Raw genomic sequence first — 13,359 nt, 5'->3', positions numbered from 1 at the left:
TTATTACATTTTCATAATCTTGTTTGCATGATTGTAAGATATGCCTGAAGGCATATGGGTTGATCAAGTAATTTTAAGGAGAAGCATTAAATCTCCAAAATGTGATTCAATTCACACATTATATTAAGTCAAAGTGAGGGGACGGCTGCAGCATCCCTTTCTTGGTGCTTCTCCCAAGAACGATAGGGCCAAAATATCCCCAAAAGGAAAAAAAAAAAGATCAAGGAATAAAACAGCTATTTTAAATCCCAAATCCCTAGAAAAAAATTAGACTATATTTGGAATGTGGACTCAATGTGCTATGAATTTTGGGTAGTCCTCAAGTTGACAGAAGGTGTTTACGTCTGCATTGGGCCACAATATAATCTCTTCAGTATTGGTTTACTACATTGATTGACCATTGTGCAAAACCTTGCTTATCACTTGGTGGGGTATGTGAACTTAACCAATTGTGGCTTGGTCAATAACTCATAGTTAAATACGATATGTGAACCAGACTGTTACTCTGGTTTAAACTAATCTTTCTCAGAAATGCTGTCAACAGACATTTTCTTTTTTGTAAGAGTGATAAATCAGGAGAACACTTACCTGATACTGTGACACTAGGCTGCCCAGAAAATGGCCAACATCTGTACTGCTTTTGTCCTGTCTCTTTAAGCCCTCTCCCCAGCCAGCACAGCAATTGTGGCTATAAAAGCTGTGCTTTGGATGTGGATGGAGGAAGAAAAGAAGAGGGAAGGAGGTTTTGTGTTCATGTGTGGAAGTAAAGCAACTGGCAAGAGAATTTTGTACAGAAGAACTTACAAAGAATAGGAGTAGTAACACTTACAAGGAGTAGTAGCTGGAATAGCCATAGTAGCAATAGGTTATTGTTGTTGGCTCATTTGTGTTTAGAGCCCACTGAATTGGGTATACTGAAAAAAATCTATGACAAAATGGTGGTAGCTGTGGTGTATCTGAAATCAGGTAGGATAGCCAACAAAGGGAAGCTACCATGCAAATGAAGGTGGCTTAAACTCAAGGAGTTCATTAAAGATTCTGTGAAGAGAAACCAAGCCCCAGCTTCAAAAGGAAAGGAGTTTTGTCCTCACAGGGGCAGACCTTGCAGGAAAAAGCTAAAATTCAGACCTCTTACCAAAACCTACACCAAACAAACAGACAGGGAAAAATTAGAAAAGACATGCTCCCTGAAAAGAGACCACTACTTTGCTAAGATATGGGCGTCCGTCATAGATCTGTAGTTAAGTCAAAGAAAAAGATAGCCCAGCTAGAAAATGGGCTAGGCTCAGATACTGGGCCAATACCATAGAAATGTTAAAGTGGCAACAAGAGGAAAGATTTTGACTTTTGAGGAAAAAAGAAAAGGAAAAAGAGTGGTTTGGAGGGAAAGATAGGCAAGAACAAGAGTTTAGGGAATTGGTAGCCTTAAAGGGATCCAGCCACCTCTGATGTTTTTCAGAATGTCTAGCAAGCAGAACTAGTCCCAAAGATATAAAAATCCCTAAGTTGTCAGAGAAAGAATTCATAGAAGCCTGTTGTATCATGTTTGAAAGCATTGTTATCTCTTGTAAATGGCCTGAGAGTGAATGGGTAGCCAGAATAGCCCCATGTTTAATGGAAAGGGCTTTGAGCACTTACAGTTGTCTTCTGGCAAGAGAAGCAATGGATTATTCCTATGTCCTGTACAGGTTTGATGCAACCCTTATACCTACAGGCAGAGATTTAGGAGATACGCCTACAACAAACATGAAGGGGTGTGTGAACTGGGAGCAAGACTGGTAGACAAGACTGGGTCAATATAAAACAGAGAAAAATGGCACTGCCGTAGATATGTACTATTGGCCACCCAACCAAACAGAGGAAATAGATGAGCATTTTGCTAGTCAGTTAACTAAGGTATGTAGGAAGCACGTCACAATAGTAATGGGAGACTTTAATTAACCTGACATCAATTGAGAGACAAATTATGCACCAAGTGGAAGATCAAACAGATTCCTGACAAACCTGGCAGACAACTTTGTCTCCCCAAAAATATAGAAGGGAACTAGGGGATCAGCCATATTGGACTTAATGCTCACTAACAGAGATGAAATGATAGAAGATGTTGAAGCTACAGGAACCTTGGGCAGGGGAGTGATCATGCAATATTGGAATTCAACATTATACAATAGAACATAGTCAAACTAAAGTCTTGGACTTTAAGAGAGCTAATTTCAATAAACTTAGAGAGAGCTTGGGAAGGATTCCATGGATGAGAATCATCAAAGGGAAAACAACTCAACCCCCTTTTTTGGTTTGTTTCTTTGACACAATCTTGCCTAGGCTCAGGCACAACACTTGCCCAAAACCATGAAGGAATGGACTATCCTGTGATCTACCTCTCAAAGAGACTTCTCCAAAAGAGCAAAAGTACAGCACCACTGAATAAGAAGCCTATACATTAAAATGGGCAATCTGTAAATATGTGGGGCCAGGAATTAACAGTCAACCATCAACTGCTCACCTGGTTGTAACAAATGAAAGATACCACCAATTCATGGTTAACCAGATAGTTAGCATTGCAACTGTACCATCTCATTATAGATAGAGTGGGGAAGCAAAGTGTCATAGCTGATTCCCTACTACAATATGGGAAAGACACAGAAATGGCATTAGTCTCATAAAAAGAAAAATAATAAAACACTGTTGTTTTTTTACCAAAAGGGCTAAGATATGTGAGGGAGCAGGCCCCCCAGAAAATGGCTAAGATATGTGCTGCTGTTGTCCTGTCTTTTTAAGACTTCTCACCAGCCAACACAGCTACTGTGGCTATAAAAGCTGTGTTGAGAGACAACTGGTGTGGTAGTGTTGGTGGATAAGAGATAGAAGAGGGAAGGATGTGTATATTCATGTGTGAAAGGAAAGCAGCCTGAATCAGCTAGAAAGAGATAATTTTCCCTAGCAGAATTCACAAGGAATAGGAGTAGTAGAACTCAAGGAATAGTTGAAGTAGTAATAGTAGCAGTGGACAAGAATGGAGTAGGGGTGAGTAGTGCATACCGTAATAGCTTGTGGATGTTTGTGCGCATGTGTTGTCTAGGGACCGGTGTTGTTGCCATGCTTTTGTTTGGAGCCCATTGAATTTAGTATAATGAAAAGAATTCAGAACAGATCCAAAATCTCTTTGGAAGGCACGTTATAGGGATTTGTGGCCATTATGGGGTATCATAAAACAGAGATAAACTGGCAGTTTAAAGGGGGTGTGATGGCTCAGCAGTTAAAGACACTGAGCTTGTCAGTTGGAAAGCTGACAGTCTGGGTTTGAGACCCAAGTTGTATGTGATGGGGTGAGCTCTCATTACTTGCCTCATCTCCTGCCATCTTAGCAGTTTAAAAGCATGCAAATGCAAGTAGAAAAATAGATGCCACTTCCGTAACAGTGTTCTCTGCTACTCAGCGTATAGTCATGCTGGTCACATGAGGACAGAAGCATCTTCAGACAATGCTGGCTCCCTTGACTAAGAAATACTAATGAGCACTGCCTCTTAGAGTCAGACACAACTGGACCGGGGGAAACCTTTACTTTTACCTTTAGATAAAGTTGTATTTAAGTGGAGTTAGGGGGTTTCTGATCCTGTTTTCCTTGTTAAAGAGAGACAATAATTTTATTGTTTAGGTTCCTATGTATTGTGTCCTCTACATACCATGCAATAATTGCCAAGATTTTTGACAATTATTCTCAGTTATACAACATCTCATAGAACATTGAATTTTATTCATGAGTAAGAAAATCAGCATTCTTCAAACTGGCCTGCTGTACTAGGGTGTACTGAAGAGGTGTTGACTATAGTTTCCAAAATTTCAATTCAGTATATCCAGTGGAATTTGTAGTCCAATGCATATGGAGGTGGTTGCTGCAAACAGTCTCTCCATTATATGAAAGCAGCCCATTTGAATCTGTTTACATATTTTTTGTGCACTTCTCATTCTGCTAGTCTGTGAGTAAAAATGCAACTAGGCAAAGTATTGGAGTTTCCTCCCAATAAATAACTAGAAATCCTAATGAGGAATTTATAGCAAATCTATAGAATACAGAGAGAGGAAAATCACTCCACTTGTTGTCCACAAGTGAGCAACCCCTTGTCCACCAGAAATCACTTAAACAGAACAGGGATATGATCAGTGTAATGTAAAAGGTAAAGGTAAAGGTTCCCCTGCACATGCGTGCTAGTCGTTTCTGGCTCTAGGGGCCAGTGCTCATCTCCTTTTCAAAGCCGAAGAGCCAGCGCTTGTCCGAGGACGTCTCCGTGGTCATGTGGCCGGCATGACTAGACGCCAAAGGCGCACGGAACGCTGTTACCTTCCCACCGTAGTGGTCCCTATTTTTCTACTTGCGTTTTTACGTGCTTTCAAACTGCTAGGTTGGCAGAAGCTGGGACAAGTAATAGGCGCTCACTCTGTTACGCGGCACTTGGGATTCGACCCACCAAACTGCTGACCTTCTGATCGACAAGCTCAGTGTCCTAACCCACTGTTTATTTCGTATTTGAAAATATTACTATGGGGAGAGCTGGTTCAAGGGACTTTTGGAATGTTGATTTAAACAAATTTATTAAGCTGCCTAATCAGTGGTGTAGTGGTGGGATTCAAACATGTGAACAACTGGTTCTCTGTGTAGATGCCACTTCCAGAAGTCCATTCTGGGCCTGGGCAACAAAAAATTAGCTACCGGTTCTGCTGAAGTGGTGTGAACTGGCTGAATCCCACCACTGTGCCTAATGCATCCAAAACTTTCTTTAAAAATGAGAGGGCCAAACCAGAATAAAAAGAAAAAAAAGCCTGTTCCTGCAAAAACATCCAGTGAGAAGAATATTTTATCCTACAGCCTGGGGAAGAGAGCTACAACTTCAAGCTCACTTAAAGGATGACAGGGTCAGGGCCACACAAATTCCTGGGGTTATACCATTGTAGAAGGCAGATGCTTCTCCAGAGAAGGCATGCTTCCTGATATCCGTTACATATTGTTTCAAGGAACATGCTCACTTTGCCAGGTCTGCCAGTGGGCAATGATAAAGGGAGAAGGTGGGTCTCTTGAGTAACCAGGTCCTACACATGAAGGGTTTTATAGGTCACCATCAACATCTCAAATTGCACACAAGTAGCCATTACAGCTTAGGAAGCATAAGTGTCACATAAGTCTGCTTTCTGGACTAATCACAGATTCCAAATGGTTTTCAAAGGCAACCTCTTTGAAAGATGCATTGACAAAGTCTAAATGTGAAGTGTTTAAGTGTATAAGTGGTAACTTTGAGAAGGGATGCCCAGTCCAGGAGGTATATAACTGACGCAAAAGATGAATCTGGAAGGCCTTCCTGATCACAGCTGTCACTTGATCTTTAAACAGGAGCGGGTAATGAAGGAGAACCTTAAAACTGCATATCAGTTCTGTGCAACACCATCCAGAATTAAAGACAGATCTCTGTCTAGATCTTCAAAGTCTCAAAGCACTGAGACATGACATTAACAACATCCCTTGGCCAGTTCAGGGTTGAGATGTATGGCTGAGTATCCTCAGCATACTGAAGAAGCAGACATTGTGCTGGCTATTGACCTCACTCAGAAATTTTATCTAGATGTTAAAACAGAGGTACGAGTTTCAAGGTCTAGTATACCCCATATGTAAAGGCCAAAGTCTTGACCTCTCCCTCTCCTCAAACCACTAACACCAACTGGAACTTACTTAAGAGAAAGGGAAACCAGCACAATCCTACTCCTGGCTCCTACTCCTTATCCCCAAAGATCCCAGTCAATGGTACTGAAAGCAGCTGATATCAAGGAAGGCCTCATCACTACCACCACCACATTACCGTATCCTTAGAAATTGTCCACAAGCATTATCAGTCCTGACTCTGTACTATGTTCCAGCCTGAAAACTTACTGAACTGATAGGTAAGCTTTCTTTAGTTCATATTCAATTAACTCAGATATTGACCAAACAATCTGGCTCCCAAATAATTTCTCCCATTCCTTGCCAGTCAAATTCAAATGCACTCATTGGTCTCTTCCACATGACCAAATCAGAGTAATATTCACCTCCTTGATCCAAGAGAAAAATATGCTGGCATGAATTGTGCTACCCTTACTGCCAATCCTTGTTGTCACATAGCAAGGTCAATGAACTAACTAACCATACTTACTGATTGCAAAGGATTAATAGATTCCACTGGCTTCATTTTTCCTCTCACCAAACATTCCATCCACAGGAAAATAAACACTAATGCCTAACGTAGATTGAGCAAATTTGGAAAGATGCACCAAGTGGTAGCTTTAGTCATTTGATTATCAAGGACAGAGAACACAGAGTGAAGCAGAAAGGAATCAAAATGGTACTTCTAGATGGTGCAATTTTTGTTCCATGTCTCTTACCTATTAGGCTATTTCTGAATATGGGTATAGTGATTTTCTGAAAGAATGTTGAATTTGTGTTTACAAATAGCCTGACCCACAAATAACAGGTGTAGAAAGTATGTAGGCTGCAGCAAGAGGGAACAATCATTTACTGTCAACAAATACTAAGGAATGTTGTCCACTTCCCCCTCACTTGTGGGGTGGGGAGACAGAAATTGCATCGTCATTTTGCTGATTCTGAGACAACAATCCCACCAAGCTGCAGCACTCTAGCTGCTTCCTCAGAGATAATTAACAATAATACAAGGATTCAAAAGAGCAGGCATGCAAATCCCTTCATTGGCAGAAGCAACAAAAAACCTGAAATGAATCCAATGATGACAGAACTAGTAGCATGCAATTGGCACCATCCAATTTTCTTTCCTGAATAAAAGTGCTCTTCTGGTAGTACAGGCCTAACATTCTTTCAAAGCAACAATAACCCTGTGTTAAAAAGACAGGTCCAATGCTTTTTCAAAAAGCATTAAAGATTTGTTTATAAGAGGCTCACGTAAATTCCATAACAAGGGTTATGGAAAGTGATGAGCAGGCATGACATGGGCAAATGCCTATGGAATCCAACTATTGGTCTCTCCTACTGTACTGTGATGGGCTGTGAAAATAACCATGAGTAAACAGGGGGAAGAGCAGTCTAATAAGAGAAATCTGGATCCAAAGAAGGAAGGGTGTGGAAACATCCTCTCAGATGATACCCTCCCTAGTTTTCTGGAGAGTAAAAATAAGTGAGGGGAAAGGTGCTTTCAGACCTGCAAAGTTCTATCAAGTTACAATAAAGATAGGATTATTCAGGGCTTTTTTTCTCATAGAACGCTCAGAACGGCGTTCCGGCACTTTTGTTTTTGCAAAAAAAAAAAAAAAAGCTCCTTCTATTGGCTTTAGGAGTAGGCAATCTTGGCTCTTTTTTATGACTCGTGGACTTCAACTCCCAGAATTACTGAGCCAGCCACGCTGAGGGGAAAGAGAGAGGTTTCCAAGCTGAGCCATACTGGCTCAGGAATTCTGGGAGTTGAAGTCCTTAAGTCATAAAAGAGCCAAGGTTGCCTACTCTGCACTAGAGGAGGACATTAAAATTATTTACAAGGTTACTTCTTTAGGAACTAAAATTTTAGAATCTAAAACAGCTAATTCAAAAAAGCCAACAGGAAAGAATCTCACATTTTTCATCTGCTTCTGTCTTTTGGAAGGTAAAATTAGATAACAAAATAATCTATTTCCTATGTTAACATCTCTGCAATGAAATCAATAAAGGTAATGTAATATGTCTAATTTAGCTGATGCTAGAAAAAAATAATATCTTTTGTACACTCTTGAAAACTATTTTGAATCTATAACCATCTATTACAACTAAACCAGTTTAAATTAAACAATTCTTAAGAATGAAATATTCTTAATTTGGACTTTACTTTTACTGTTTGGACTGTTGTGTGTTTTGAAAAATAGATTATTTAGAATCTAGTTATGTTGCATTTCAGTCTTTAAATAATTAACCTAGTATATACATAATAATATATGATGTTTTCCATGGTGAGCTTAACATCAATAAGAACATTTATTAAAAAGGCTAAAATAATTTCTGGTGGTATTATCTGTACATTAAAATTTTGTTTAGTCACAATCTTTTACTTTTCACATTCTGGACAAGCAGTGGTCATGTATCCTAGCAAAAGATGTTACATATGTGCATAAGTGTAGTCAGTAGCATATGCCTTTTTAAAAATATCAAACATGCAAAGAAACAAAAATAAGTCCAAAATATTAGCCCACTGCTCCTTGGTGGAGCAGTGGGCTAATGCCTGCTTAAGTAACACCAGCTGCCTGCAATTAGTGCAGGTTCGCATCCCACCAGGCTCAAGGTTGACTCAGCCTTCCATCCTTCCGAGGTAGGTAAAATGAGGACCCAGATTGTTGGGGGCAATTAAGCTGACTTTGTAATAATGCCGCTTGGGGTGTGTGTGAAAGCCCTAATAAGCAGGCATATACATAGAATGAAGGCTACTGCTAAGCTTGTAAGCCGCCCTGAGTCTTCAGAGAAGGGCGGGATATAAATGGAATAAAAAATAAATAAAAAAATAAATAAATCTGTATTACATCCAGAAATGCCAACTTTGCAACCAATATTTCTCATCCATAACTATGGCACCCTAAGGATACCTGCATACATGCAAATGCTTCTTTGGGATCAGTAACACAGCAGGGATTGCTTTTTCCTTCCACTAACAGATTGCTGGGAAATACCAAACATGGCCTTGAGAATTCCAATGTTTGTTATAAATTTTTATGGATATGGTTGGAAAGAGGCTGTTTGGTGCCGGAGACCACTGCCACTTGCTCGCTCATTCACTTACTGCATTTGGAAGCAACGGGGCAGTAAGTGAACGAGTGCCGGTGCTGCAGGCCATCAGCTGTTTGGTGCCAAAGACCACTGCCATGAGGAGCACACCTCTGGGTCAGGGTTTGAAGCAGCTCCGGGTGGGGGCTCAGCAGGGGCTGCGGGGTGGCAACTGTGGGGAGGGGAATCCCCATGGTGGCTGTGGGGAGGGGAATCCCTGCAGCATGTGGCTCCGAGCTGTAGGGGTGGGGGTGCAAAGGATGGGCAGGGACACCGTAGCAAGACACCGGCATTGCTCCCAGTGACAGCTCCTCTGAGTTCCAGCACCTTTTTTTTTTAGAAAAAAAGCACTGGGATTAATACTTCAAAGGGCTGACCTCTGCAACTTCATACTAGAGGCCACAGAGAATGGTGTCCAGCAATCAGACCTAAGAGGCCATGTTTGTAGCAGCCTGAAGATTGCAGCAGATAGATTCCAAACTTTAACAGCATCACCTACGAAATGATGTAAAATATACCAGAACATAGCTGTAAGACAAGAAGTAAAACAATGCTTTGAAAATCAGAAGAGCTAAATACAACTTTACGCTTCCTTAGAGATGGACTGGGTATGAGATGAAAACCCTTTTACAATTATTGACTCTTGGTTTGCATCTCTATGTATGTGTTTGTGAGAGAGATTTAATCTATTGTGTTATCACTTTTTTTCTTCCTAAAAAAACTCCTGGTTTTATTATATATGACTACTGACTTTGAATGTGCAGAGTTTGGAAACATGCTAATACATAGCGAGCAGGATGAGGGGAGAAATCGAAATCTCTCCTTCCTAGCTCTTCTCTGTGACTTTTTATACACACAGACACACACACTCACACGCATTTAATTTTCCCAAAGGCATTATATCCCTTCTTTTTGTTCATTTCCATGACTTGATGTAGCACCAACTAGGAAAGTGAAGTAGAAGTTAAGTGAATAGGTAGACAAAATGAATGTTTTGGACTGAAATCTGAATACAAGAGGAATTTGGAAGGCTAAGACATAGACTGCATTTCTGCAAGCAAGGTAAACCACTGGGATTTCTATTTCCAGTCCCAGAAACTTGATGGTTTGGATTTCGTGGTTTTGGCCTTAGTAGTGTGAACCTAACCAATTGCGGTTAATTATGTCAATTGTTACTCCGGAGAAGATTAAACGCCAACATATTTTGAATAAAATTAAAGGAACTTTAAAGATCACATTATGTCCATACTTGCTGTAGAGAGGAATATACTATTTACATACCTACTGGTATCTATCTACAAGAATAGAGGCAATAACTCTATTGTATTAATTTCTGTCCTCCACTAAAGCCCCAGCCCAAATCTGGACAGGCCAATCGTGTATTTTTTTTTTACCTGCATTGTTAAGGCGAAAAAAAATCAGTTTGGAAAAATGGAAAGTCATCCAGAGCAGCTCCAATAGTTATAAAACTAGGATTAGAATAACGTAGAAAAAAAGCTAGCAACCTCTTTTAGAGGCTGGTAGTTCCCCATCCTGCTATCTATGCATATCTCTGGATGGGGCAGCATTCTAGTTTGAACTACGGTGGGAATCTTTCCCAAGTTTTCAGATTTGAGTTTATTATTGTATATTATCAAATTTGGGACGGGAAGAACCAGATATGGATGTTACTTGGAAAAAAACTTGTCCTGTTATATTTTAAATATCATGTATGAAAGGCAGGCTTTCGTTTCAGAAGGTAAAAATATTCCCAATCCCTTCAGTATAGGAAAGCAATCGTCGGCACACACCGACCTGAACATAAGGAGCATTGAACACAAAACAAGCCTTCTTTTGCGTACTGTAGTGTATGAAAGCATAAAATTTCACCGTGCCTCAAGTTGTCCTGGAAAGTAAGGAAAAAAGTGACGCTTGAGAGGTTTTTCATTAAGTTTCCAACTTCCCTTTCGCAGCCAGCAGACGCTTTCTTTCAACCGGGGAAGGGGGAGGCGGAGGGAGGCGGAAAGGCTGCAGTCCATCCGAGGCTCTCGGCAGCTGAACCGTGGAGGGGAGTGACGGGTGTTCCCAACTTACCGCAGACTCCGTCGGAGAGCAGGAGCAGGCTAAAGACCAGAAGCACAGGAGAAGCAGATTTGCCCATCCTGGTCTCAACTTAACAAAACTGCGGAGCGGAGCGGAGCAGTCTGTTTCCGAAAGGTCCGCCCCGAAGATCGGCCAAGCCGTGTCACCGAGAGATCCGAAGAGCGGGCAGACGCGGCCGGAGAGAGGAAACAGCTGTCAAATGGGAGTCACGGAGTGCCCCAGCCGGTCGCCGAGGTCGCAGCTTCGTAGGATCCTTTTCTCCACCCCTCCCAGAAAGAGGGGGGACTCGGCAGGGGAGGAGACAACCTCTGCCAGCCACTGCTGTACACCCTTTATCCCTGGCAAAGATTTCCTCCCCCAGTGCCTAAATTTATTGGCCACTATTTTTTTCCTTTTAGTGGCGGAATGAACTCTGAACGTCTTTACTCCTCCTGCGTCTAATTCTCTTTATTGTAGCGGAGCTACTATAAGAAAACTACACGAATCAAACAACGTGAGCCCCCCTCCTTTAAACCTACTTGACCCTTGGTTTAATGACAAATTTAAAGAAACAGCAGCAATCATCCCATTCAAACTGGCGCCAATTCCTAACCGCAAACTATTTCTTTACTTCCCTTCCCTTCCCTTCTCTTTTCTTTTCTTTTGGATCGGTATCTTGATCATTGTCTCAATTGATTCAGAAAATAGGAACCGTAGCTCTGAGAAAAGAGAAGAACTTTAGAGAGGCTGTGGCATTTTCCTCCCAATCCCAGCCACCACCCACCACCCCATTACCTGCCTGGAGAAAGGTTTAGCCTTAGTCCAGCAAGTTATACCTTGGCCTTGCCCACCTTTGTATCATCTCCCATCATCCCCTACAAATGTACAAATGGCAAAAATCTCTTAGAAGTGTATAATCCTTGGCTAAATATTTACATAAATGCTCTTCTTTTGAAGCTGATTTTAGACAGGGTATTTTGTATATCCACCTAGAGCTTTGCATAACCCTCCTGGAACTTTATCTAAGCATTTGTATAGCAATCATTTCTCTGCAGAGCAGTTTTTAAGTGGCCAAGAAGTATCAGATACAAATTCAGAGATTTACGGTTGAATAAAGTTAAATTCTTTATGAAGCATAGTATAAATAAGGTGTGATATATATAACATTACATCATGCTTTAAAAATTGCATCCTGCCGTTCTAATTTAGAAAAACTGAATTCCACTATCAGTATAAATCATATAAACTAAATCAAATTTAAACCTATTATAGAATTTTATTGGCTACTTCTGGTTTAGTTAAACATGGGAAACAACTGTTCCCCTTATCCCTTCCTTCTGAGATTTCAGCAGACATTCCTTACAACTTTCCAAATCAAGGCAAAAGGACTAGATGTTAACCAAGACTGAAGACATTTAAACAAGGAGGTGTGGGAGGGGCTAATATTTCATCAAATTCTGGATGATGACCTGAAAGATTTTTAGTCTACAAGGATGTCATCTGAATGCCTTATCACTGGAAAAGAGAATGCAAGCAAAAATTCCTGGTGCTTGCTACCTATTTAATTAAATGAGATACACTCAATACATTATCCAAAAAAGGCATAATTTATTTATTTTTATTTTATTTTAATCCCATTTATATCCCGCCCTTCTCTGAAGACTCAGGGCGGCTTACAATTTAAAGCACAAACCAATGTGCTTAGCAATAGCAATAATGGGATGGGAAAACAGTATGTCAGGAATCTCTTGGAAAAAGGAGTTTCAAAACCGACTGAAAGCACTTGAGCTTCTTTAATGTACACACGGATGGATGAGTTTTTTTCACTCACATGTAGCCTGCCTTGATCTCATTTGGTCTCTGTTGTCTTGCTGCCCTCTTGCGTGCAAAAATAAAATCCACATATTCAGGTAAAGCCATTTTTCTAGCTACTTTTTTTAAACATACAACTGATACTGAGAAAAATTGAACTGATTGTGGGTGTTCTAACACTTTTAATTCTAATTCCTAACTTGAACACGTTGGCAACTATTCCAAAATCATACCACCTGATTGCTAATAATAATAATAATAATAATAATAATAATAATAATAATAATAATAATAATAATAATAATAATAATAATAATAATAATAATAATAATAATAATAATAATTTTATTTGTATTTGTATACCGCCCTTCTCCCGAAGGACTCAGGGCGGTGAACAGGGCAAACATATAAAAATACAAAGATACAAAAGTTAAAAAAGAATTAAACACAATGCCCAAGCTAAAACAATAAATAGATATATTAAAAACAACAATAAAATCCCAACCCATCCCCCATCAGGCCAGGCCGGCTTGTTCGAACAAGTGAGTCTTCAGATCGCGTCGGAAGGAGCGAAGGTCGGGTGCCATCCGGAGCTCAACCGGCAACCGATTCCATAAATCCGGGGCGCCCACAGAGAAGGACCTCCCCCTGGGGGCCACCAGACGACATTCTCTGACCGGTGGCACCCTGAGGAGGCCCTCTCTGTGTGA

At 40.5% G+C, this 13,359-nt stretch overlaps 1 protein-coding gene across 1 annotated transcript in view; it reads right to left on the bottom strand.

Moving 5' to 3' along the window:
• The window catches only part of ITGB3 (integrin subunit beta 3), a 100,821-nt gene extending 89,894 nt beyond the window's left edge, over nt 1–10,927 (bottom strand). Inside the window, exon 1 of the mRNA XM_081343812.1 lies at nt 10,850–10,927. Within this exon, the coding sequence (XP_081199938.1) occupies nt 10,850–10,916 (67 nt within the window). The 5' untranslated portion in view covers nt 10,917–10,927. The remainder of the gene's footprint in view (nt 1–10,849) is intronic.
• Nucleotides 10,928–13,359: the final 2,432 nt, after the last annotated feature.

The sequence above is a fragment of the Vipera berus genome (assembly GCF_964194415.1).
Source record: "Vipera berus genome assembly, chromosome: Z".
In the NCBI taxonomy this organism is placed as follows: Eukaryota; Metazoa; Chordata; class Lepidosauria; order Squamata; family Viperidae; genus Vipera; species Vipera berus.
The sequence above is the reverse complement of the archived record's forward strand: the minus strand, read 5'-3'. Positions and strand labels throughout refer to the sequence as shown.